The following is a 24,142-nucleotide window of genomic DNA, read 5'->3' on the forward strand; positions in this document are numbered from 1 at the left end:
CCAACTAAATATAGATGCAAATAAACACAAGAAATGATGTGTTCATATCAGTAGCCATTAGGAAATGTAGATTAAAACCACAGCGAAATAACAAAGTTGTGAAAAATTGACAATCTCCTGTTATGGTAAGGAGGCAGAGCAATAGGACCTCTCACAAATTGTTCTTGGGAATTCAAAATGGTATGGAAAACAGTTTGGCTGTTTCTTTATTTTTTTTTTAAGATTTTATTTATTTGATAGAGACAGGCAGCGAGAGAGGGAACACAAGCAGGGGGAGTGGGAGAGGAAGAAGCAGGCTCCTAGCAGAGGAGCCTGATGTGGGGCTTGATCCCAGAACGCTGGGATCACGCCCTGAGCCCAAGGCAGACGCTTAACGACTGAGCCACCCAGGCGCCCCTGGCTGTTTCTTTAAATAAATATGCATTTATCGTATGGGTGTTTTCCCTAGAGAAATTAAACTTTTATTCACACCAAAACTGTACACAGATATTACTAGCAGCTCTGTTCATAATGACCAAATCAACTCAAACATTATTCAACAGGTGAGTGGATAAACAGACCATGATACATCTATGCCATGGAATACAATAAAAAGTAAATACTGATACATACAATAACATGGATGAATCTCAAAAGCATCATGCTAAGTGAAGGAAGTCAGTTTCAAAAGGTTACATATTGTGTGATTCTATTATTACGGCATTCTGGAGAAGACAAAACTATAGAGGTGGAGAACAGATCAATGTTTGCCAGGGGTCGGGCTGGGGAAATGGGGCAGCATGAGAGAGCATTTGAGGGGTGATGGAACTGCTCTGTATACGGATGGGGTGGTGGTTGCACAGCTCTGTACACGTGTTAAAATTAATAGAACCATTCATAAAAAGTACGAATATGGAATGTAAATGGTTTATTTATTTATTTATTTGAGTCTCAGCTGGTCAGCAAATTTTCTTTTCTTCTTTTTTTTTTAAATAATTTTTTAAATTAAAAAAAAAGCAAACAAAAAAAGCAAATAGTTATTCTTAACACCTTCAGCCATGGTTAGTTAAAGCTAGCATATTTGTTGAAGTCATACTTGTGATGCATTCAGGTTGCACAATTCATAGAACTCATAACCCCTTAGGAAAACAATATGGATGCCCTATCCATTTTGTAATATTTGAATATAGTTTTATTATTTGAAATGTTAAGATCTTATAGGTATTTTAATTTTGCTTTTATAAGATTCTGTAATTTTATATAGAATTTATTTTATCCTTCGTACATGCAGTGACTCAGCCTCTAACTGTCGTATTGTCTTTATGAGCAAGTACCAGTACCATCTGCTTCATTGGTGATCCTCTTTTTTCATCCCTACCGGGAGTACTCTGTGAACAAAGGGCAGGACTGCCTTTGTGCAGACAGGGAACGCACATGTCATTGTACTCAAGAGGAAATTATTGTAATAATTTACTTATCTGCATTTGGTGGGTGTTACAAATTTATTTTAAATTTATTGGATAATAAGCCAATCCTCAAGATGAGTTTTCGTAACAATATCCTGAAGGACTGGCCATGATTTCCATCTGTTAGAGGCAGCACAGTAGAAGAAATCATGTCTATGGAATTTAGGTTCTTCTCCTATCACTTTTTAGAAGCAGTTAATTGACTTCTCTAGGACTTCTTTGGTCTCATAATTAAAACATGAGTGTTTTCACTTTAAAGGTCTGTGTTCTCTGACATACCTACACGTGTTTAATTACTTAACATATCAGATTGCTGATGTGTTTCCTCTCTTTTAAACTTCTTGTTGACATTATTTAGCTGCTTCATATCTTCCTAAACCTTCTGAAAAGACTGACCTGAGATTAAAAAATAATTTCTTGAGATGAATGCTGTTTCTTATGCATTCATTTATCACTTATTGAGAAGCAGAGATGAAATGATTGTCTTCAGAGTTATGATCCACTGGAAGAGAAAAACCAATGTCATGCAGAATGCTAAGCGTTATGATACCTGTGTGTTCTGGAGGCAATGGGATACAGATGGAGGTTAGAGAAGGACGACTGGGTGAGACTATAAAGCTCAGTTTTGAAGTATGAATAGTCACTGACCAGCAGAGATGGAGAGATGCTGAGGTGAGAGAGGACAGTGCAGGTTAGGGGACTCAGGATAGGGGCCTGCAGCCTGTTTGCACGGGAGAAGCCAGGAAGCCAGACGGTGGACAGCATGGTGTGTGTGCCACAGCACGTGGCTTGGCTTTTATCTTGAAAGGATGAGGAGCCCAATAAAGGAGTCCAATGAAGAACAAGGACATGATCCGAGGTGCACTGGGGAGGTTAGGTTGTGTGTCTGTGCGGTGGGAAGGGAAATGGGAATGTTGATTCTGGAGACCAGTTTGAGAACCATCGCAGTAATCTAGGAGGGAATGATGAGTGACAGTGGGGACGGAGAAGAAAATTCAGATTAGAGAGGTATTAAGGAGATTGAAGTCCCAAGAACTTGGAGAAGAGCTGGATGTGGTAGGTGCTTGATTACAGGACACGTGGCTACTTAATATGCTGCCTTTCAAAGTCACTGCAAGCCACTCTTCTTGTGTACGTAAGGGGCAACTGTTGCTCTCGGTGCTTACTCGCAGTACCCCTCGGGGTGGCATCTCGGTATTGGTTTTATTATAATCTTGGAGGGAGACAAAGAAGCATCCAGAAGTGATACAATTTTGTGAACACCACATGTTATGGTTTAGGCAGAGTAATCTGAAAGGATCATGGTTTGGAACTGAGATTGGAGGCAGGGAGACCAGTTAGCTAACCGTCCTGAGACGATAGGTTGTAAGAAGACGAGACAGAGTGGTGGCCCTGCTTCAAATCACGTTCTGCCCCCGCGGGAGAACGTTAACGGAGGATGTTAACTTGAGTAGGAAGGGAAAAAGCTACTCACATCTGTGGGTGGAGTGACATCTTGACTCAGGTCTGTAGAATGGATTCTCGGGTCATCAATAATGTAAGTCACCCTTGTGCTGTAGAAATACAAATGTACGTATGTTTTGTACTTGTCTGACTAGAATTATCTATCTAGTCTAAGTAACCAGGTTGTAGCTCAAGGAAGTGAAATTCCCTTTACCAGAAATATCTGTCTGCATAACCCACGTCTGATGAAACACAGCGACAAATCCTTTTTCTCTGGATCTCCCCTTTCCTGCCCCAACACCACCACCCCCTTCCCATATGACGGAATGGTGATTTCCAGAAAGACTGTGGTTTGGAATTAACTTTGGGAGATGCTCAGCTCTGATCAGTAGCAGTGCAGTTAGAGACTTGGTCTCAGGGGTGGCTGTTACTGAGGATGTGTGTACTCTTTTATCACAGGTAGACTTTTAATTGTTTTGAGGGGACTTTTATTTAAAAAAAATTTTTTTTTTTTGCTTATAAACAACAGAAACTTCTCAGGAGGATGGAAAGCCCAAGATCAAGGTTCAGATTCAATGTCTAGTGAGAGCCAGCTTCCTGGGTTTTCAGACTTTGCTCCCAAAGTGGGGGAGAAGCCCCTCCTTGTGGCCTCCCGGGAAGGCTGAGCTTGGCCCTGGCCATGTGGTAGAGAGCTGGGGGGGGGCATTACTGTCCAGTGGGGTGACCTTGTTCAAGTCACCTGACCTTTCAAAACCTTAGTTCCGTTCTCTTGAAAGTGAGATAATCAATAATAGCTATCTCATTAGAGTACCGTGAAGATAAAATCAACTAGTTCATGTTAAGCACTTAGTATCATTCCTGCGTAATAATATTTCATCCTGTATATATTTAATTAACCTTAAAAACAAGAGTATGCTATTCCCACCTATTTAAAATAGTTGGGTTTTTTTTTTTGTACATCTAACTTTAATTCCAACCACTGTGTGATTATGCTTAAAAACAAAGTATAAACAAAGTAGACTTAAAAACAACTTCTTTGACTAATAATTCTTCCCTAATTAGGGACGTTAGGCCAAGTATGGTCTTTGTTTTTCCATGGGGTAAGTGGAGGGGATTGGGAAGTGGGAATGTGGAGAAAAAAGGAAAAATTCTAGCATTGTTCTAATCGGACTGTGCATCTGAGAATAAATTTGCTTTCTTACCTGGGCATGTTCTTATTTCTCAGGTATATTAAGGAAACAAACATCAAAAACGACCCAGATGAACTTAATAACCTTATCAAGAAAAACTCTGATGTGGTAACATGGACGCCACGACCTGGAGCCACTCTTGATCTGAGTAGGATGCTGAAGGACCCAACAGACAGGTTTGGCTTGAATATTTATAGAGACTAAAGATGGTTTATGAATTTTTTCAATTTTATGAGAACACAGAGGGCACACCCATGGCCTCCTGGCAGCTCCTTATTTGTAGGAATGCTAAGTTTTGCAGGCTGGCCCCTGAGCTTGCTGTGCAGTAAGGTCCACACGTCACTTTTCAGACTGGAGGTCTGACTATTTCAATAAACTACTGCACAAGTATCTTTCAAGTCTGAGGGAAAAAACTGGGTTTTCCCCCAAAGTTTCTCATGTTATATAACCAGTTCTCAAATGTTTGCCTCATCTCATAAACTTATTTGAGGACGAAGGGCAAGGGAGATTTTTTTCTATCCAGGATGTTGATAGGCTCAAAAATAAGTTGCCTTAAGAAAGCAAAAAGCATTAAGCATGAGAGTTGGTTCTCATATCAGCATAAACATTCCCAACTGCCTGTTCCACAGAGCGCTTATCTGAACACGTAACAGTGCACGGGGGTGCAATTCAAGAAAAGTTAGCATCACTATCACAGAACTATATTTTTATAAATACTTGTTTTGAGCCAAATGAAACAGTAAGTTCCTCACCCTCATTTAGAAACCGACTGGGCGTGGTAGAGAGCAGTGCACAGTTACCAAAGGTGCACCTGCTCCCGGCCTCCCCCGTGCACAGTGTGAACGGTATAGTCAGTGTTTCTGACATTTTGCTGACTTCCTGTGTCAAACCAGTTGCTGAATCCAGTCCATTCTCCTTCATTAAACCCCCCATAAATCCATCACTTGCCTCCAGCCTTTTCCGCCATGGCCTTCATTCGGCTTCTCACGATGTTTAGCCTAGATTCCTATAGTGGCCCCAGACTGGTCTGAGCCTCTCCCTTGATCTGTCCTCTATGCCATCTGCTTTCAATCCACTGGTCAAAATCCACGGTGGATTTCAGTGGGTCGTAAGATCAATGACATTGATCACAACCTGCCTTTTTAAAAAATGAAACTGAACAGAGTAGAACATACCTGAGTATGTTGCATATAACCAAGGTAAATTACTATTTCAGAAACTTTTGTTTCACAGGTACCTTTGGTGGAGCCCCTGGGTCCTGACATAAAATGTTAATTCTTACAGGAATCATAGGCAAAAAGTTTGAAAGCCCCCACTCTATATCGCTGCTAGAGTAACCTTGTTAAAATGCAAAAGTGTTTCTATTCCTTCCTGCTTAAAATTCTTTAGGATCTCCCTAGTGCCTCTAGGATAAAAGCAGTTTTTATTCTGCAGGTCAAGCAAGGGTAAGAGACGTTTTTAATGATCCCAGTATTAGCGGAGCATTCAAGAGCCTCTGTCATTGAGCATTTGCTAAGCTCCCTGTCTTAGTCCAGTCCTCCAGATGTGTCCTAGAGCAGTAATTCTCACACCTTAATGGGTGTCAGAATAATCCGAGGAACTGGGATTAAATCCAGATCCCTGAGCTCCGCGCCCGGGCACTCCGATTCTGTAGATCCGAGGTAGAGCCCAGGAATCTGCATTTGTATCACCAAAGCATTCTGAGTAACAGGAGAGTGAGGCTGTTGGATTCTCAGTCATGAGACAGAGTGTAAGGGACTTACGGGACTAAGTGCTTAACTCTGCCTCGTGAGGGGCGGAGGGCTGGGAGAACAGGAAATGTGGTCAAGAAAAGCTCGGTCCAGGGGAGCCTGGGAGGCACAGTGGTTAAGCGTCTGCCTTCGGCTCAGGGCGTGATCCCGGCGTTATGGGATCGAGCCCCACATCAGGCTCCTCTATGAGCCTGCTTCTTCCTCTCCCACTCCCCCTGCTTGTGTTCCCTCTCTCGCTGGCTGTCTCTGTCTCTGTCAAATAAATATATAAAATCTTTAAAAAAAAAAAAAAAGAAAAGAAAAGCTCGGTCTGAAATCTTCGGCATTTGAGCTAGGTTTCAGAGGGGGGGAGGTTACCAGTGGAGTAATTGAGAAGGATGATGAGAGAGACCGAGCGAGGAGCCAGGGAGAGACTCCAGATTCCAGTCAGAGGGAATGGCACGCACTGGCCACGGAAGGCGAAACTAGTATCGTGAGTTTGGTGAACGCAGGTGCTCTGAATAAGTGACTAGATGTATGTCATTCATTCAGAAATGATTTGAGGTGCTCCTTTGGTGTACCTGTATGGGCGTCATACTAAGTTCAGGGATAGAACTGTGGAAAAGCCCTTCCCTCATGAAGCAGGGAATGCTGAGTGCCAGGCGGGGGCCGGGGTCAGAAAGGCCCCGTGAGACCGTCCAGGGAACTTGTCTGAGTAAACGGCACTTGAGAAAGCTATAAGGCAAAGCAGGAACATCACTGCATTGTGTCCTAGAGAAACCGTGTCAGCTTGCAGGGGAGTATGTGCTGGGAGTATGTGCTGGGAGGACGGCTCAGCTGGGGGGCTGTGGCTTCATCCGGGAAGAGATGAGTGAGCCTTTAAACTGAGACGGGACACAGAGTTGCACAAGTGGATTTGAGATCGATTTAGAAGTTAGACGCTTCGGGATTTTAAAAGTAATTTGTTATGGAAACTGGCGCATCTGTAGCTTTGGGAGAACAATGGGATGAAAGTGTTGTTTCGAGAAGTGGGACCTAGAGATCTACCACTACTTGCCAGATATTTACTAGACAGGTGCCTGTTTCCCTCTTTATCCTCCTCTTACCCAGATTACATCCTATTGCCTTCTGGGATGCAGGGTTCCGTGTTTCATGCACTGATCCCTGTTCACATTGGATGGGCAGAGCTCTGGGACAGTCACAGAACTCTGTGGTCCATATTGCCAACTGGGTTTCAAAGTAAAATTGCCCATCTGTCTGTATCAGCTGTGGTTTGAATTGTACAGTAAGAGGACCATATATTAGAAGAGACACAAAATTCTGGATGGCCCTCAAAGCCAGGCTAAAATCATTCATACGCTCAACGGATATTTGCTGAGCCCTGTCTACGAGCCAGTCATGGTTGTTCCTTCCATCAAACTTACATTCCGATGGAGGGAAGGAGGACAGGACAGCAGTGAGCAGACATCCGAGAAGTAAATATGACCACATGATATTCACCATGTCCATAATTTAGCTACTTGAGTCGAATGTTCCAAATCAGTGGTTTTCCAATTTTTTTCCCCCAGACATGGGCTTTTTAGCTTTAACTGTATTCTGGCTTGGAAACCCATCACACGAAATAATTAACAAGAGCTCAGCTGCAGGCAGAGGGTGAGGCCCGCCCCTCACACATCCCCTGAGGTGCTTCTGTGGGACTCCTGCCAATCATCGAGGCAGTCTCATCTGGTTGACTGTTGATATTTAAGTGCTAACTTTTGACTTGCTTCTTTGTTGCTTGCTTCTTTCATGGTCCTCTCACCTCTGTGTCTTCCCCCTTCCACCCTGCCATGGAATCCCTCCTTAGTATCCCCACGCTCTGACCAGGTGCCTCCTCAGAGCCACCTGGCATGTCGGTTACACCCTGTGGTCGGTTATCTGTGATTTCCTTTAACCGGCCCCTTTGCACGTGGATAGGCAAAGGCATCCACAACAGGGTCACATGTCCTCAGCAATCTCGGGTAATGTGCCTTCTGAGCATGAAACAGACATCTAGGGCCACTGCTCACATGTGTGCAGGAGGGAGCTTTCCAGAAGTCCAAGCTCTTGGCTTTTCTCTTCCATGAACCTCTACTACCCTCCCAGCCCCTACAGGAAAAACATCTCTTTATTGGACATGTATGTGGCCACACAGCTTCCATAGCTCGAGTTCTCCTGCCAGGACTGAAGAGCGAATCCAGTGACTTAAAAAAAATTTTTTTAGGGGCGCCTGGGTGGCACAGTGATTAAGCGTCTGCCTTCGGCTCAGGGCGTGATCCCGGCATTATGGGATCAAGCCCCACATCAGGCTCCTCTGCTATGAGCCTGCTTCTTCCTCTCCCACTCCCCCTGCTTGTGTTCCCTCTCTCGCTGGCTGTCTCTATCTCTGTCGAATAAATAAATAAAATCTTTAAAAAAATTTTTGTTAATGTAATGTGTAATTTTTTAATATTTTTAGACTTACAGAAAAGTTGCAAAAAATAGAGAGGTTCCCCCTATTCCCTTCTTCAAACTTTCCCTAATGTTAACATCTTGCATAACTATGATATAGTCATCAGTCACCAAGGAATTAACATTGTCACAATAGTACTAACTGTCACTTTTGTGTCTTCAAGCAAGGGCATCATAGAGCCTCCAGAGGGGACGAAAATTTACAAGGATTCCTGGGATTTTGGACCGTATTTGGAAATCTTGAATGCTGCTGTAGGAGACGCAATATTTCTTCACTCATCCTGGATAAAAGAATACTTCACTTGGGCGGGATTTAAGGATTATAACCTGGTGGTCAGGGTACATCATCAGTATTATTTATTTGTCTTTGCTTTCTTGTATTATGGCAACATACGAAACCCTCCTTAGTATTCCAGTTTGTTTCTTAATAAGCATTCATCGAGCACTCCCAACTGCTTCACGGAGCTGACGTGACCATGTGATATACAGCCTCTTGTTGAAAATGTAGAGACTGTTCCCTCAAGTCCAGCTCAGTGTCTCTCTGGGGACCATCTTTCCCCTCACATCGCCGTGTGTGTTTCTGTGGGTGTTTTGTTCAGCGTGGCAGAGAGAGCTCTTTAAACTGTGGGGCTGGAAGGTGCCACCCATCGGATGAGCCAGTGACCGGGAGCAGGGCCACCTAGAAGCAGGTACCTCTTATCGGCAGCTGATGGCAGAACCAAATCGCACAGACTAGCTCCAGCATGTACACACGGAGCTCACGAGCCAAGCGGTTTGAGTTCCAACCTGGTCACTGAAGCTGAACGGGTACCCAAAAGCACAGTGAGTCCTCAGAGGTGGGGGTGCGAGAGGAAGACGATGCCCGAAATGGGCCAGCCGTCTGCAGAGTCCGTGCGTAAGCAGCCCTCACACGTGTATTTGACGTGGCGTACGTTTGGTGCGTGGGATGCAGAGCTTGGGGATGGTACCAGGGAACAGACCACATTCACTTAGAGACAAGGACCGGGGATCCTCAGAGTGAGGACTGTTCCCAAGTTTACTTTTCAACCCCTGAACAATAATACCAGGGATTGCTGAATTCTTAAAAGCAGGGATTCCTGAGAACCTGCCCCGGGGGTCAGTGCCAGTCTCGGACAACAAGCTTGCTGGTCAGTAGTGAGAAGAGTTTGAGTATGCTTACGAATATGGTTACAGAGTTGTCAGCTTTCTTTTCTTGGGATGAATGGTCATTATTCCAAGATTGAGTCTTCTCTGTTTTTGAGGTGTTAAAGCATTCTTCCCTTAACGAAACAAAAGTGGATAAAAGAATTTTTTTTAAGTCCTCACTTGGCAAAATAAAACACAGTTAATCCTGGAACAACACAGGTTTGAACTGCGCTTATAAGCAGATTTTTTAACAGTTCAGTACTGTAAATGTATTTTCTCTTAGGATTTTCTTAACATTTTTTTTTCTAGTTTATACTTTCTTATAAGAATATATGATACATATAACGTACAAGCATGCGTTAATCAGCGCTTTATGTTTTTGATAAGGCTTCTGGTCAACATGCTATTTGTAGTTCTTTTGTGGGGAGGTCAAGTCACACGTGGATTTTCAGGTGCACGGGGAGGGGGGCCGGAAGGGGGGACCTGTGCCCCCAACCCCCTGTGTTGTTCAGAGGCACTGCATCGGTGTTTATATTAGCTCCCGAATATTTTTTAGGAAATTGTTGTTGAAATCCAGAGACCTGGAAAACACTGGTCTAAATGATACTTTCAGTTGGACAATTAGTACCAACAGGAGAAAATATTTGGAATTTTCCAAGAAACTGTGTATGTTCAGCTGCAATATAATGATGAGAAACGTTGCACATTCTATTTCTTCCACCATCTGCAAACTTACCGTGGTATTTGCTGTTTCATTACTAACAGCACTCAAGGGAATGATAATCTTCTCCATAAATCTGATTGAAGTCAGTGATGTGATGCAGCTTGCTCGTGTAGAAGGGGAGGATTTGAATGTAATCAGTTCAGGAGAGAGAGGGACTGAGGGAGGGAATTATCCAGACTGCAATTCATTGCTATCGTTTAAGGGTCTTACACAACCTAGAATTTTGAAAGACCTTGACCACCAGATTGATATGCTTCTTCCCTTCATCATGTTGTCATTTGCACAGATGATTGAAACAGATGAGGACTTCAGCCCTTTTCCTGGAGGATATGACTATTTGGTTGACTTTCTAGATCTGTCCTTTCCAAAAGAAAGACCGAGCCGGGAACACGCATATGAGGAAGTAAGCAGCAACCCTGATGGCAGGGCTCCTTCCTTTCTTGCTTCCTTTCCAAATACACTTTTTATTTTAGAGTGATTTTAGATTTACTGAAAAGCTGCAAGGATAGTACTGAAGATTCTTAACACTACCGTAGTACCGTCATCACAAGTAATGAGGCCATATAGAAACAGAATTATTAACTCCAGTCCATACTTGCTTCTTTTTGAGTTAGTTGCAAAGATTGGCTTCTCTGCACGCTCGCTTCCAAACAGCTGACATGCCTAAGCGCTTGTCAGACCTGCAAGCCTTGATCTCTGCCTCCTTTCCCTGGCTTCCAGTGGCACCTCCTTCCCCAGGTGAACCCAGTGGGCATCCCTAGAAAGGAAATTAAGTCAACATACACCAACAGATAGCTGGCTGAGCTCCAGTTCTGAACAAACCCCTCACCTGTGGCACCATGGTGGAAGGGACAAGCTTCCAGTGTAGGACTGGTGCCCCATCCCTGCTGGTTACAGGCTTTGAGTGAGTTATCCTGTCCGAGCCTTGGTTTTTTTCCTTCCACGGGGCATATTCCCACTCTGCCAGTTTTTTGCAATAGTCAAATGACTAACAGCGTATGGGAACATGCATTGTAATTTTCAATTCTATACGAATGTAACGTAACAACCATTAGGTAAATTAGGAGGATATACAGTCCGCCCTTGTACTTATTACATGTGCCATATAAATGTATGCCACCTAATTGTAGCGGTTTAAGCGTACCTTTATGGAACAGATGTGTTCTTAAACTACATTTTGATGATTTGACTTGTATTTTGATGTTTAGCAAAGTACTTGCCACTGAAGAGAATCCTAGGCTAAAACTTCAGTAAAACCAATAACCTACTGCCTGCTTTCTGGGTTTTAAAAAACTGGGTTTTCACGTGTAGGAAAACCCTATGCAAAGCACCCATTTTAAGCAAAATGCATCTATTACATGTATTGCTTTATTTAACAAACATTTACATAGCTTGAAGCACTTCATAGAATTATACGTCATTTATTCAACAACAACCTTATGGACAAGATATCAGTACATTCCCCACTTGTGGATGAGGACATCGCCATGATGTCCAGGAACTTGCTCGAGGCTGTCCAGCTGGTAAGCAATGGTGCGGAGGACTGACCTCAGCGGTTTAGCTCCAGAGTCTATTAGCCACTGTGTGGCTTCTCAAATCTGAATTCACCAAATCTATACATTAAGGTATCTGTTAGCCTTAAAGGAGATCCATCTTTGGACTTTTTTGATTCACAAGTTCATGTAAAATATTTAACCGAAAGTCACTTTTTCACAGCTTTTCATAATGCATCTGTTGGGTGAGGCAAACAGAAGCTTTTTGCAGACTTAAATGTACCGTGGGCCAAATCATCATGCCTGCCGTATACTTGGCCCCCTGCCATGTGACTTTTGGTGCTTTTATCTGCCAGGACTTTTTTTTTTTAAAGATTTTATTTATTTGAGAAAGAGTATGTGCAAAAGCACAAGCAGGGAGGGGGGTGGGGAGAGGGAGAAGCAGACTCCCCACTGAGCAGGGAGCCCCACATGGGGCTCGATCCAGGGACCCCGAGATCGTGACCTGAGCCGAAGGCAGATGCTTCACTGACTGAGCCCCCCAGGTGCCTCTATCTGCCAGGATTTTAGTGAGATTTCTTGTGCTGAAGTCTGCTTATGCCTACCCTTAGAAGAACTCCTGGGCTTGCCACCTGGAGTCCTCTCCTGCTACCTTTTTTAACCATGAGTTTTTCAAACTCATAAGTGTGTTTCTATTTCACCAGCTCTCCAACTCTCCTAGATGCATGGCTCTGGGAGTCGACCTCCTCTTCCTGCTCCAGTCTGGAAGGGCTCCCCTCAGTCTGCTGCAAGTCTATCGCCCTGCGCTATCCTTTATCTGCTTCCAGACCCCACGCAGGTCTAAGCCGCCTTTGCTTTGGACTCTCTGCTTATAACTGCCGAAGAAAGGGTGCGTGGGAGCTAAACTCTAAGTACTTTCTGCCTCACGTAGCAGGACAGTTTGGCTGCGCACGATGCGGGCTGGCAGATCACTCTCCCTGGACGCCTGAAGGCATTGCTTTGGCTTCTCGAATGCAGTGTTGCTTACCACAGGCTGATCGTTCTTCACTTGTGTCTTTCCAGAAGTAAGGGATTCATTTCTGTTTACCAATAGAAAGACTTTTCAAGCTGATTTAGGGCTCTCTCTATATGTATAGCACCTGTCACCCAGCGGGTTTTCCTTAAAGGCAGGGATTACACTCTTCCGCATGCACAGCTGGCTCGAGGCCGATCATGCACACAGCAGGGCTGAGTGGGGACGTGGAAAGCAAGCACTGGGCTGGAAGGGGGCCACCTCAGGAGCTCCAGCTCATCTTAGTTTTCTGTAGAACTTGGAAGTCTGGATTTTTATGTGAAACACCCAGATTGACAACTTAGCAGAAAGCTAGTTCAGTGTTTTTAAAAAGGGACTATGAAACAAGGGCTAGGCTGTCTTTGGTCAGGAGGTCACCAGTTTGAGGTGGTGAGGCACCGGCTGTGAGGCTGGGGGTCTCCTAAGTACCAAAGTGTGGAGCTCCTTGCTTCAAGACATCACAAGGATCCCACTTGCCCTTGTTCTCCCCCCAAAACTGATTCCATTTACTCAGAGCACTGTCTGAATGTACTTGGTGAGAGCAGCACAGAGGCATAGGAAGCGGTCGGCTGTTGGATGGACGTTGTGCTGTGCATCCTCACGGTTGTCCTTGGGAAGCCACCTGTACTCCCTGCACATTGGGACGCCCCTCCTCATGCGCTCTGGGATCCTGCAGACTCTGTCTCTGGTTGCCGCTCCTCCGCCTGCTTTCCAGATTCAAGTTAGGTGAAATCTGCTGCCTGACAATGACTTGCTTTACTCCCTATTCTCTGGCAATTTATACCCATGTAAGTGTGTTGTGAACACTTTAGTTGGGTCTGGAAGCGCACAGAAGACACATTTATGAATGTGATCTGTTCGTTTTTTTTTTTTTAAGATTTATTTATTTGGGAGAGTGAGAAAGAGTGTGGTGTGGGGTAGAGGGAGGGACAAAGGAGAGGAAGAGAGAATCTCAGGCAGACTCTGTGCTAAACCCAGAGCCCGACACGGGGCTCAATCTTACAACCCTGAGATCATGACCTGAGCTGAAATCAAGTGTCAGAGGCCTAACCGGCTAAGCCACCCATGTGCCCCCTGGCCATCTTTTTGACCTGGAGTCTTTTCTCTGTTCCTATGACACTACCCCTTGTTTTTTTTCACTTCCTGGCTAGCCTTCTGCATTTTTGGGGGGTCTCTCTTTCTCCAGGCATCACTAAAAGCTTGTTTCCCTCCAGGGCTCTATGTTCAACTCACGCTTCCCCTCGAGTCTCTTCCTGGGCGACCTTGTCTGCTAATGACTCCAAACTCCATACATTCCGCCCTACAACATGGTCATGCTTGTGATTCTTCACCGCCAGCGGCCCGCTCGATATATCATCTCCCAGATTTCCAAATCCATGGTACCTCCTTTTCAACCTGTTCAAAATTCAGTGTATCCTCTTCCTTCTCTAGAGCTGCTCTTTCTCCTTTTCTGGATTGCTGGCAATATTGCCCCCTGACCATGAGCCACACTAGACACAGAGGAATAACTCTCTACCCTTCCCTTCCCTCACCCCCAGAGCTAATCAGTCACCCAGACCTTCCCGTTTTCTACCCTAAATATTTCTCAGGCCTGTCCCCAGTCTCCCGTGTGCTCTTCTCTGGGACAGACGGTCAGAAAGGCCATCTCCCCTCCATGGCGAGGAACTCGAGCTGGATCCCACAGCTTACGAGGGGCAGCCACATCCTGACCAAACTGTGCCGTCAAGGTTCCAGATCCGCTGCAGAAGCACAGTCTGAGCTGTGTTTCAGTGCTTGGTGCATATAGTTTTACAGGAAAGGTGCAGGCCAGAGAAATAAATCCATGGTGCCCATCTTCGAATCCTCCCGTCACTTAAGAGCCCGCCCCTTATGACAGTTGGCCTCTGCCGGCACTCGCGTGCTCTTTCCCAGGGAAAAAAGCTGATGCCCGACACTCAAAAAGCTCCTGGTAAACTTTAACATGGGTGCTAATGAAATGTCAAAGCACATGTCTGATCTTAGCCCCCGTCCCTGCACCCTGCTTCATGCTCCTTTTTATAAATGATACCATTTTTTCTCACAACAGCCCTGTAAGAGAGGCTTAGCAGGGGAAGGTCCCCTGATTAGTAGGCGCTAGGCTGACACTCAAAACCACCTCTGCTCCTCTTCTAATCCTGTGCTCCTTTGACTATTCAACAGCTTCCATGTCAGGAGTTGGGATTCTTGAAAGGTAAGGGCTTGACCTCCTCACTAAGGGGCTCTTGCTCTGTGGCAGGCCTGAAACACACAGATGGCTGTAAACTTGCAGGCTCTGCCGCTGAATGCACACATTCACGAGGAGCTTGCCGTGTGCCAGGCCTCGTTGCAAGTGTCGACTCCATTAATCTGCATGACAGCCTCTGAGGAATGTTCCATTATCCTCATTTTATAGATGAGAAAACCAGGGTCCAGGACGGTTGTCAATTTCCCACAGCTGGAGCCTAGATTTGAACCCAGCGATGGGACTCTGTCTGAGCCACTGTGCCTGCTCCCCAACTCCTGAGCCCGCTCCCCCGCTCCTGAGCCCCTTCCTGTTCACCGTGCCTCGGTTTCTGGAGCCCTCACGGTCCTGTCTCTCCTCCTTGCCTGTGATATCTACTCCGTTTGGCTTTTCTGCATGACTGTCCAAGCCCCTGCCATCTAGGCAGCTGCTTCTCCTGGGGACGTGAGGGGTCACTCCTCTGTGCTGGCTGGGTCACCCCAGTTGTTCCATATCTGTTTCAGATCCAGAGCCGGGTTGACGTCATTAGACACGTGGTGAAGAATGGTCTACTCTGGGATGACTTGTATATAGGATTCCAAACCCGTCTGCAGCGGGATCCTGACATATACCATCATCTGTAAGTCTGAAAATGCCTGTCCCATGCTAGTCCACTGCAGAGGAGGCCATGGGTATAAGTATAAGCAGAGTCAAGGCTTGACTATACCCCCAGATTGTGATGGATATGTGAGATTCCACCATTAGAGCTTCATTCCTTTGTTAACCTGTGAAAAGCAAGTCTGATTAGGAAAGTAATATTTTAAAGAGTCATCATTTGTACATTCATACAAATGTGTTTCAGTCCCTTCTGGAAGTCGTTTTTGGTATAGGAGATGAAGGGACGTTATTGGAGGGAAGGTTTGTATTTGACAAGAAAAGAATGAGGGGCGGTGTCTATGTGACAAAGACATGGTCACTGAAGACAGTCCTTTCCCATGTCACATTTTTGCCTGGTCCTAACCGCGTGTGAATTTGGTGGACTGGCTGCTTACGGGAAATGACCCAGTTTCTGCCCGTCTCTGCTTCAAAACCACGTGAAGTCTCTCATCACAAAACTATGTACGTCTTTAAGATTATATTTGGAACATTTTAGCTGAAATGTCACAAAGGCCCATTTGCCATTTTTATTTTTGCAAAAGAATCACCAAGAAGGAGAATCGTTTCTTATCTCTACCACTGACCCTCTGAAAAATGCAGGAATTTCATTGTCAATACGCAAAACCTACCATCTGGTTCTGCCTTGAGCTTGCAAAACCCAGGCATCTCTTAAAGTTTCTTTTTTTTTTCTTATTTCCTTTTGAATGTTTCAAAATTATTTTTAGAAAATGTAAAGAATGTTCAAGCTTGTAAAACAAAAAGTAAATAATCTACCCCACCCTTCCCACAAAACCCTATGTGTTTCCTGCCTCTCCCTCCACCCACTCTCCAGTGCAAACTTGATAACTCTCGGTAAACTCGGTGGATAGCATCCCAGGCCTGTTTATGAGTAGTATCAACATTCCTCTAGAGTTTTACTCCATAAAATGTGTCATATAGTTGAAGGGAAAAGTTTGTTATTGCTTTTTTTTTTTCTAATATTCTCCTAGTACACGTGCTCTGTACCTTGCGTTTTTTACTCATCAGTGCATCTTCGGTATCCCTTGTGTTGAGACATGTAGATCAACCTCAAATTTTTTTTAAGGTTTTATTTTTAAGTAATCTCTACACCCAGCCTGAGGCTTGAACTCACAACCCCAAGATCAAGAGTCGTAGTCTCCACCAACTGAGTCAGCCAGGCGCCCCGAACTTCAAACTTTGTAATGGTTGTAAAACTTTTTAACTTTGGTTCATTTTCAACAGAACATATACCCCACTTCTTGTTATGGAAAAAAGGAATGAAGCAACTTTTGGGGCGATTTGAGAGGTTATTTTTCCTAAGAAAATAGTTTCCTCTTAGAAGCTTCTAGAATGTTGATGCTAAAGACTCTTTTGTTCTATTGTTTTGATAATGCAGGTCCTAAATGTAAGAGGATCCCCTAATGAATCTTGGGAAACAGTCACAGCCTGGTTTATCTTTGTCTCTCTTCAAATGGGATTTATGAGTTTATTGACTATTTTTTTGGTTATAAAAATAATATATCTCTACTTTAGAAAATTTGAGAAAAGGTACTTAAAAATTAAAAGAAAAGTTAAATTTAAAAAAATCCAAAAAAAGTCAAAACCACAAATAAACCCACCACCCCTAGAGCTCCGTTTAGATCTTGGTGTCTGGTTAATCTTTTCCTTTCATTCGCAAGTGCCTACACATGCACTTTTTGTAAAAATACAATCATATCTTACATACTTTTATACCCACATGCTTACTCAACCATCTGTGATCTACCTGTAAGCTATTTCTAACTTTTCACTATTTGAAACAGTGATTCAGCAAAGGAACACGTCGGCGCGCCTCCTACACTCTCATAGTGATTTTCTCAGGATGCGTTCCGAGGGGCGGAGCGGCTGGACCCGGCGCTCGCAGGGTGCCTGGCTTTTTGGTGCGCTCTGCCTGGTCGGTCCAGGAAGCCAGTTTCCTCCCCCAGATACACACAGAAGACTCACTCACCGGTACCCTTACAAGTCCAGGTTCGAGTGCTTTTGTGTACAGAATATAAATCCGTATTTTCACGTAGGAGAATTCCTTTTTTTTTTTTAATTTTATTTTATTATATTATGTTAATCACCATACAGTACATCCCCAGATTCCGATGTAAAGTTTGATGCTTCATTAGTTGCGTATAACACCCAGTGCACCATGCAATACGTGCCCTCCTTACTACCCATCACCAATCTATCCCCTTCCCCCACCCCCTCCCCTCTGAAGTCTTCAGTTTGTTTCTCATAGTCCATAGTCTCTCATGTTTCATTCCCCCTTCTGATTACCCCCCTTTTCTTTATCCCTTTCTTCCCCTACCGATCCTCCTAGTTCTTATGTTCCATAGATGAGAGAAATCATATGATAATTGTCTTTCTCTGCTTGACTTATTTCACTTAACATTATCCACGTAGGAGAATTCCTTAAAGCAAGGCCCACCCTGGTAAAATAAAAATAAGGCACAGTTGTCCTGTTGGAAGGGACTGCATTCAACACACCGGAAATGCTAGGCTACACGAAGAGCTGAAACTGTATGGAAGCGCTATCTCTTAGGGGGCCGAGTACCAGGTACCAAACAGATCCTGGCCAAACAATGGTCACGGAACTTTCCAAAACGCATTTCTCTGCTTTATCTCATTTACAGGTTTTGGAACCATTTTCAAATAAAACTACCTCTAACACCACCCAACTGGAGGTCCTTCCTGATGCACTGTGGGTAGAGCCGACCTAAGCTTCCCAGGTAAGGCATCCTGGAGGTCTGGGAGACATCTTGTCCTAACCCTCATCACGCTGTTTCTGGCATCTAAATTAATCAGGCACCATACCCGCCAGAAAATCCGACTTTCAGGGGAGCGAGAAGAGCTAACATTACAAGAAGAACATTCAAGTTTAAAAATAAGTAAATAAAATAAATAGCGAGTGTGTCCAGTCCACGTCCACAGACTCTTCTGTCTGGATGAGGTGAACACGCAGCCAGTTAATAAACAAGACAGATTATCCCAGGTAGTCAGTGAGTGTTCAGAGCTAAACCCTAACACATGCAAAACAGCAACAAGAACCAAAGGGAACAAAACTAAAAACAGAGTATGATGGAAAACCTCACCTCTTCACCGGCAATGGACTTCTCTCTTTTTCAGGCTGGTGGAACCTGTCTGGCTCAAATTAGATTTGACATTTCTTCCTACCACTTGGGATGTAATTTTACTAACTGAATTAAAAGTTATGTTTCCTCACACTTACTTATTAGAAAGATCACATAATATTACTACAAAGACAGTGAATTCTTTGACTCATGCATTTATTTATATGTTTATTTATTTATTTCACAAACAGCTGTCCCATCACATTCTGTTGTTATAATCTGTTTTCTCTTCTGGTCAGTAGACTGAATTTCTTAAAAGTAAATACTCTTGCCTGTGCTTAGCCCAGAGCCCAGAGCACACATGATTTTATTCATGGTAGGCGATAAGGAAGGAAGGAACAGTGAATTTCTGTCTCCCACTGTCACTATGACTTGCTTCTTAAACTGGGCATCAGTGTCCTTACCAGTAAAATTAAGGATCAAAGTAGAACATTTTTTTCAGTTGTGAAGCTCTTTGTTCTATACTCTAGTTCTTTGTTCTGTTCTCCAGTCTAGCACAAGGCATTAGGCTAGATCTTCCAAGTTACAGTTATAAGCTAGAAGGGATGCAAAGGGAGTTCATGTATAACTGGATGATAAGGTAGTCTATATTTGTGTTACAAACACTGAGGAGAGAGATTACATCTGACTTTTTGAAATGACCAGGAAGAGCATTATGGAAAAGGTAGTCTTTGGGTGGGGAGGGGAGGTGGTGTTTGGAGAGTGGCTGAGAGTTTGGGTAAAGTTCTTCATAAAGCTGAAATGGAGGAGAGGGATGGTAGAAAGAATGTTCCAGACAGGAAGAGTGGGTGAAGTTAAAAGGAAGAAAAATGCAAGGTGGATTGGAGCCTTGGCAAGTCCTCCCGGTGTGACAGAGAAGTAAGGGAGGCAGAGAAGAGGCATGGATGGTGCTGGGAGAGCAGAATCAGGGGGCTCAGTGGAGATGCCAAGCATGTTCAGTAGTTAGGAAAGCCAGGAGGCATGGAAGGTAAGGAGGTCATGGATGGAGAAGGCACAGGGTTCAAGGTCTTGGCACTGGAGCAGTTCCGAGAGATGGTCTGAGGTGCTCTGTGTAAGCGGGTGCGTGAATTGGAGTAGAGATGAATGTGACAGTCAGGAGGTCAGCGTGTGCATTTTGAAGTTGCCACGTTGGGGAAGCAATGAAGTGTGGTGGTCAACACCTCAGACTTGGAATCTGACTTCTCCAGTTAAAATCTTGGCTCTGTCACCCACCATGTGACCTTGGGCAAATTAGCGAACCTCTCTGTGTGTCAGGTTTTCATCTGTAAAGTGGATCTAATAATAACACCTCCCTCGCAGGGCTGGGTCACACGTCAGGCACTCCTTCTGAAAGAGTGAGTAGTACATGATAAGTGAGGAATAAACACGGGCTGTCTTGACCTGATGAAATAAACAAGAGCGTCCTGTGGTCTACAGTCAAGTCACTCAGCGAATCTGCAGAAATTGGGAGAAGAGTCTTAGTCCAGCTCACTTCCAGTTTCACATTCCCGCTGACCTTAAATCTCAAAGACTATGTAACTCAAACTGAAGAAAAAGATTAAAAATTTACCCCAGGGGCACCTGGGTGGCCCAGTCAGTTAAGCTTCCAACTCTTGATTTCAGCTCAGGTCATGATCTCAGTGTCGTGAGATCGAGCCCTCCGTGGGGCTCTGTGCTCAGTGTGGAGCCTGCATAAGACCCTCTCTCTCTCCCCTTCTGCACATCCCCCACTTGCGTGTGCGTGCAGCACTCTCTCTCTCTCTCTCTCAAATAAATAAGTCTTTAAGCAATTTGTCCCAGTGCAATAAAAAATGAAAAAGTATTAAAGTGAGATTTATATTTAATATCTTTAATTCACAGAGATGCCAAGCAAACATAGAAAATTCAAGAATTCACTGATGCGCCATCTTGAACACAGGAAGCTTATACCAAAGAGACTTACACCTTATTGACATCAAAAATGGATAATTACATGTGGCACTTGTGAGATGTTCACTTATCTTATGTTTGTGGGTCACTACATAGCCAGATAATTTATATTTTACTTATTCCATACCCAATTCTCTGGAAAAGAACCAATGACCATACAGGAACAGATTGTCTATGGGAAACAAAGCATAATGGAAGGAGATGTGAATCCAAGCATTGAAGAAATAGAACGAGAGGACACAGAATTCTCTAGGGGAAAATGAGGAAACCAGATAGGGTGGGGGAGCAAATGTTGGGTTAGAAAAAGAGAAGAAAGAAGAGAAATAGATAAATGAATGACCATAAGAAGAAAACAGGAAGGAAGAAAAACTTAAAATAGAATTATAAAAGGAGAATGTACTAATAGACATTTTGTTCCTTAATAGGTTGATTCCCCAAATAGGGTCCATTAAGAGAATCGGGTAAGAGGGCTCATGAGCTGTTTCCAGTTTTTCAGAAAGCTTTGTTGAAATACATTTGTCAAAACAAGGCTGCAGCGGCTGCCCTCAACAGTAAAATTTCATTGGGACTAAAATGATGTTGATTCAGGGACAAAATTAGTCATTTCATGGAGCTTATAAATTCTAACAAATGGAATGATCTTTGATTAATAACATATATAAATACTAATAGTAACAAAATAAGTTTTGTAGACAAAAATCTTTTGAAATCAACAATAAAGATCCATACTTTGAAAAAATTGGGAAATCCTCTTCTGAACATGTAAAATACTGTTTTAGTGGTTAAGATAGGCAACTAATTTATCTGTTTCTGCTGCTGTCTCTAGTTTTTGATGATATTTGCAGGATTAAGGCACAGCCGTGCAAATGTATCCCTAGAAAATGTGATTGTTAACAAGGTTTCTATTTTACATGTTGATGTTTCTCGTACAACACACACACACCTCTCACTGACTAACATCAAAACTGGTTTTCTGAGTATATATGCTACCTCTTTAATTCTGAAGATACTAGACTCCAGGGGTGGAATTAATCTCCTTAAATACCTAAATTCACAGTTGGTAATGGAAATGTTGATCTGTTTTTCTTTGAGATTAATACCAGTGATGTTCCATTACTCTGGTTCACCTCACACATTATACAGAAATGCTTATAATTCAAGAATCCTGTTTTGTGATTTACACTATATAATAAATTATTCCATTATTACTGAAAAATAAATGTAATATATGTCAATAGAATGTATGTTAAAATGTATATGATGAACAAATAAAGATTGTTTTAAAATGCGGATTTGTTTTCTTGACACCAAGCCTATCTTCATTTTCATGCCGGCTTTCCAGCGATGTCCTTCTGAAACCCTCACTCCAGCAATTCTTTGGTATCACCAAGACCTCCAGTCCATCGACCCTGCATGTCCTCACTTTGCTCCTCACTCAGCTTAGGTCCTTCTTTTCTGCCGGTGTCCACATCGCCCCCCTTTCTTGTTCTACACCACACCACCTGCCCTCTTTCCCTCTCAAATCTCATTTCCATGACGTAAGCCAAACACTGTGAAGTTACCCTTTGCACCTGGTCCTGACATCCACCGCATCTGCAAATTGTGTTACTTCTTCCTTACCAATTTGGATGCCTTTTATTTCTTTCTGTCGTCTGATTGCTGTGGCGAGGACTTCCAGTACTGTGCTGAATAAAAGTAGTGAGAGTGGACATCCTTGTCTTGTTTCTGACCTTAGGGGAAAGGCTCTCAGTTTTTCACCATTGAGTATGATGCTGGCTGTGGGTTTTTCATATATGGCCTTTATTAGGTTGAGGTATGTTCCCTTTAAACCTACTTTGTGGAGGGTTTTTTTAATCAGGAATGGATATTGTCCTTCATCAGGTGCTTTTTCTGCATCTACTAAATGATCATGCGGTTTTTACCCTTTCTCTTATTGATGTGATGTATCACACTGACTGACTGCTAACATTGAACCGCTCCAGCATCCCAAGAAGAAATCCCATTTGATCGTGATGAATAAGCTTGTTAATGTATTGTTTTTTGGTTTGCTCATATTTTGTTGAGGATTTTCACATCTGTGTTCATCAGAAATATTGGCCTCTAGTTCTCTTTTTTTGTAGTGTCTTTATCTGGTTTTGGTATCAGGGTAATTCTGGCCTCACGGAATGAATTTGGAAGATTTCCTTCCTCTTCTATTTTTTGAAATAGGGTGAAAATAGGTATTAACTCTTCATTAAATGTTTGGTGGAATTCACGTCTGAAGCTGCTTGGTCCTGGACTTTTGTTGGTTGGGAGGTTTTTGTTTTGTTTTGTTTTTTTAAAGATTTTATTTATTTATTCGACAGAGATAGAGACAGCCAGCGAGAGAGGGAACACAAGCAGGGGGAGTGGGAGAGGAAGAAGCAGGCTCATAGAGGAAGAGCCCGATGTGGGGCTCGATCCGATGTGGGGCTCGATTCCACAATGCTGGGATCACGCCCTGAGCCGAAGGCAGAAGCTTAACCGCTGTGCCACCCAGGCGCCCCTGGTTGAGAGTTTTTTGATTACCGACGTTAATTTCATTGCTGGTAGTCAATCTGTTCAAATTTTCTATTTCTTCCTGATTCAGTTTTGGGAGGTTATATGTTTCTAGGAACTTATCCTTTTCTTCTAGGTCTGATATTTTGGCATATAATTTTTCTTAATATTCTCTTATAATCCTTTTTTTCCCTGTAGTTTCGGTTCCCTCCTCTTGCATTTCTGATTTTGACTCCTCTGTCTTATTTTGATGACGCTGGATAGATGTGTATCAATTTGTTGATCTTTTCAAAGAACCAGTTCCTGGTTTCATTGATTTGGTTTTGTTTGGTTTTGTTTTGCTTCTATAACATTTATTTCTGCTCTAATCTTTATTATTTCCTTCTTTCTACTGGTTTTGGGTTTTGTTTGTTCTTCTTCTGGTAGTTCCTGTAGGTGTAAGGTGAGGTTGAGATTTTTCTTGCTTCTTCAAGTCGGCCTGTTTTGCTATAAACTTCTCTCTAGAGCCACTTTTGCTGCATCCTGAAGGTTTGGGGCTGTTGTGTTTTCATTTTCATTTGTTTCTATGTGTTTTTTTAAAATTTCCTCTTTGATTTCATAATTGACCCAGTCATTGTTAGTAGCACATTATTTAACCTCCATGTATTTGTGGTCTTTCCAGATTTTTTCTTGTGGTTGATTTCTAGTTTCATAGCGTTGTGGTTGCAAAGGGTGCATAGTATTATGACTTAATTCTTTCTGAGTATGTTGAGACTTGTTTTGTGGCCTCACATGTGATCGTCCTGGAGAAGTTTCCACATGCACTTCGAAAGAATATATATTCTGCTGTTTTAGGATGGACTGTTCTGAATATATGTGTTAAATCCATCTGGTCCAGTGTGTAGCCATTATTTCTGTATTGATTTTCTGTTTGGACGATCTATCCATTGATGTAAGTGCGGTGTTAAAGTCCCCTACTGTTACTGTATTAGTACTGATTACTGTTATGCTTGT

General features: G+C 43.3%; 1 protein-coding gene across 9 annotated transcripts in view; it reads left to right on the forward strand.

Moving 5' to 3' along the window:
* Positions 1 to 21,922, forward strand: part of LOC100468655 (cytidine monophosphate-N-acetylneuraminic acid hydroxylase) — a 110,663-nt gene extending 88,741 nt beyond the window's left edge. For 6 of the 9 annotated variants that reach the window (XM_002915833.4, XM_034660242.1, XM_034660241.1 and 3 more), the window contains 6 exons: positions 4,114 to 4,254; positions 8,442 to 8,616; positions 10,434 to 10,550; positions 15,434 to 15,549; positions 18,227 to 18,322; positions 20,564 to 21,922. In XM_002915833.4, coding sequence (XP_002915879.1) covers positions 4,114 to 4,254; positions 8,442 to 8,616; positions 10,434 to 10,550; positions 15,434 to 15,549; positions 18,227 to 18,302 — 625 coding nt within the window. In that variant the 3' untranslated portion in view covers positions 18,303 to 18,322; positions 20,564 to 21,922. The other 3 variants (XR_004625342.1, XM_034660243.1, XM_034660245.1) reach the window with 3 other exon arrangements.
* Positions 21,923 to 24,142: the final 2,220 nt, after the last annotated feature.

This window comes from Ailuropoda melanoleuca, chromosome 5 (assembly GCF_002007445.2).
Source record: "Ailuropoda melanoleuca isolate Jingjing chromosome 5, ASM200744v2, whole genome shotgun sequence".
Classification (NCBI taxonomy): domain Eukaryota; kingdom Metazoa; phylum Chordata; class Mammalia; order Carnivora; family Ursidae; genus Ailuropoda; species Ailuropoda melanoleuca.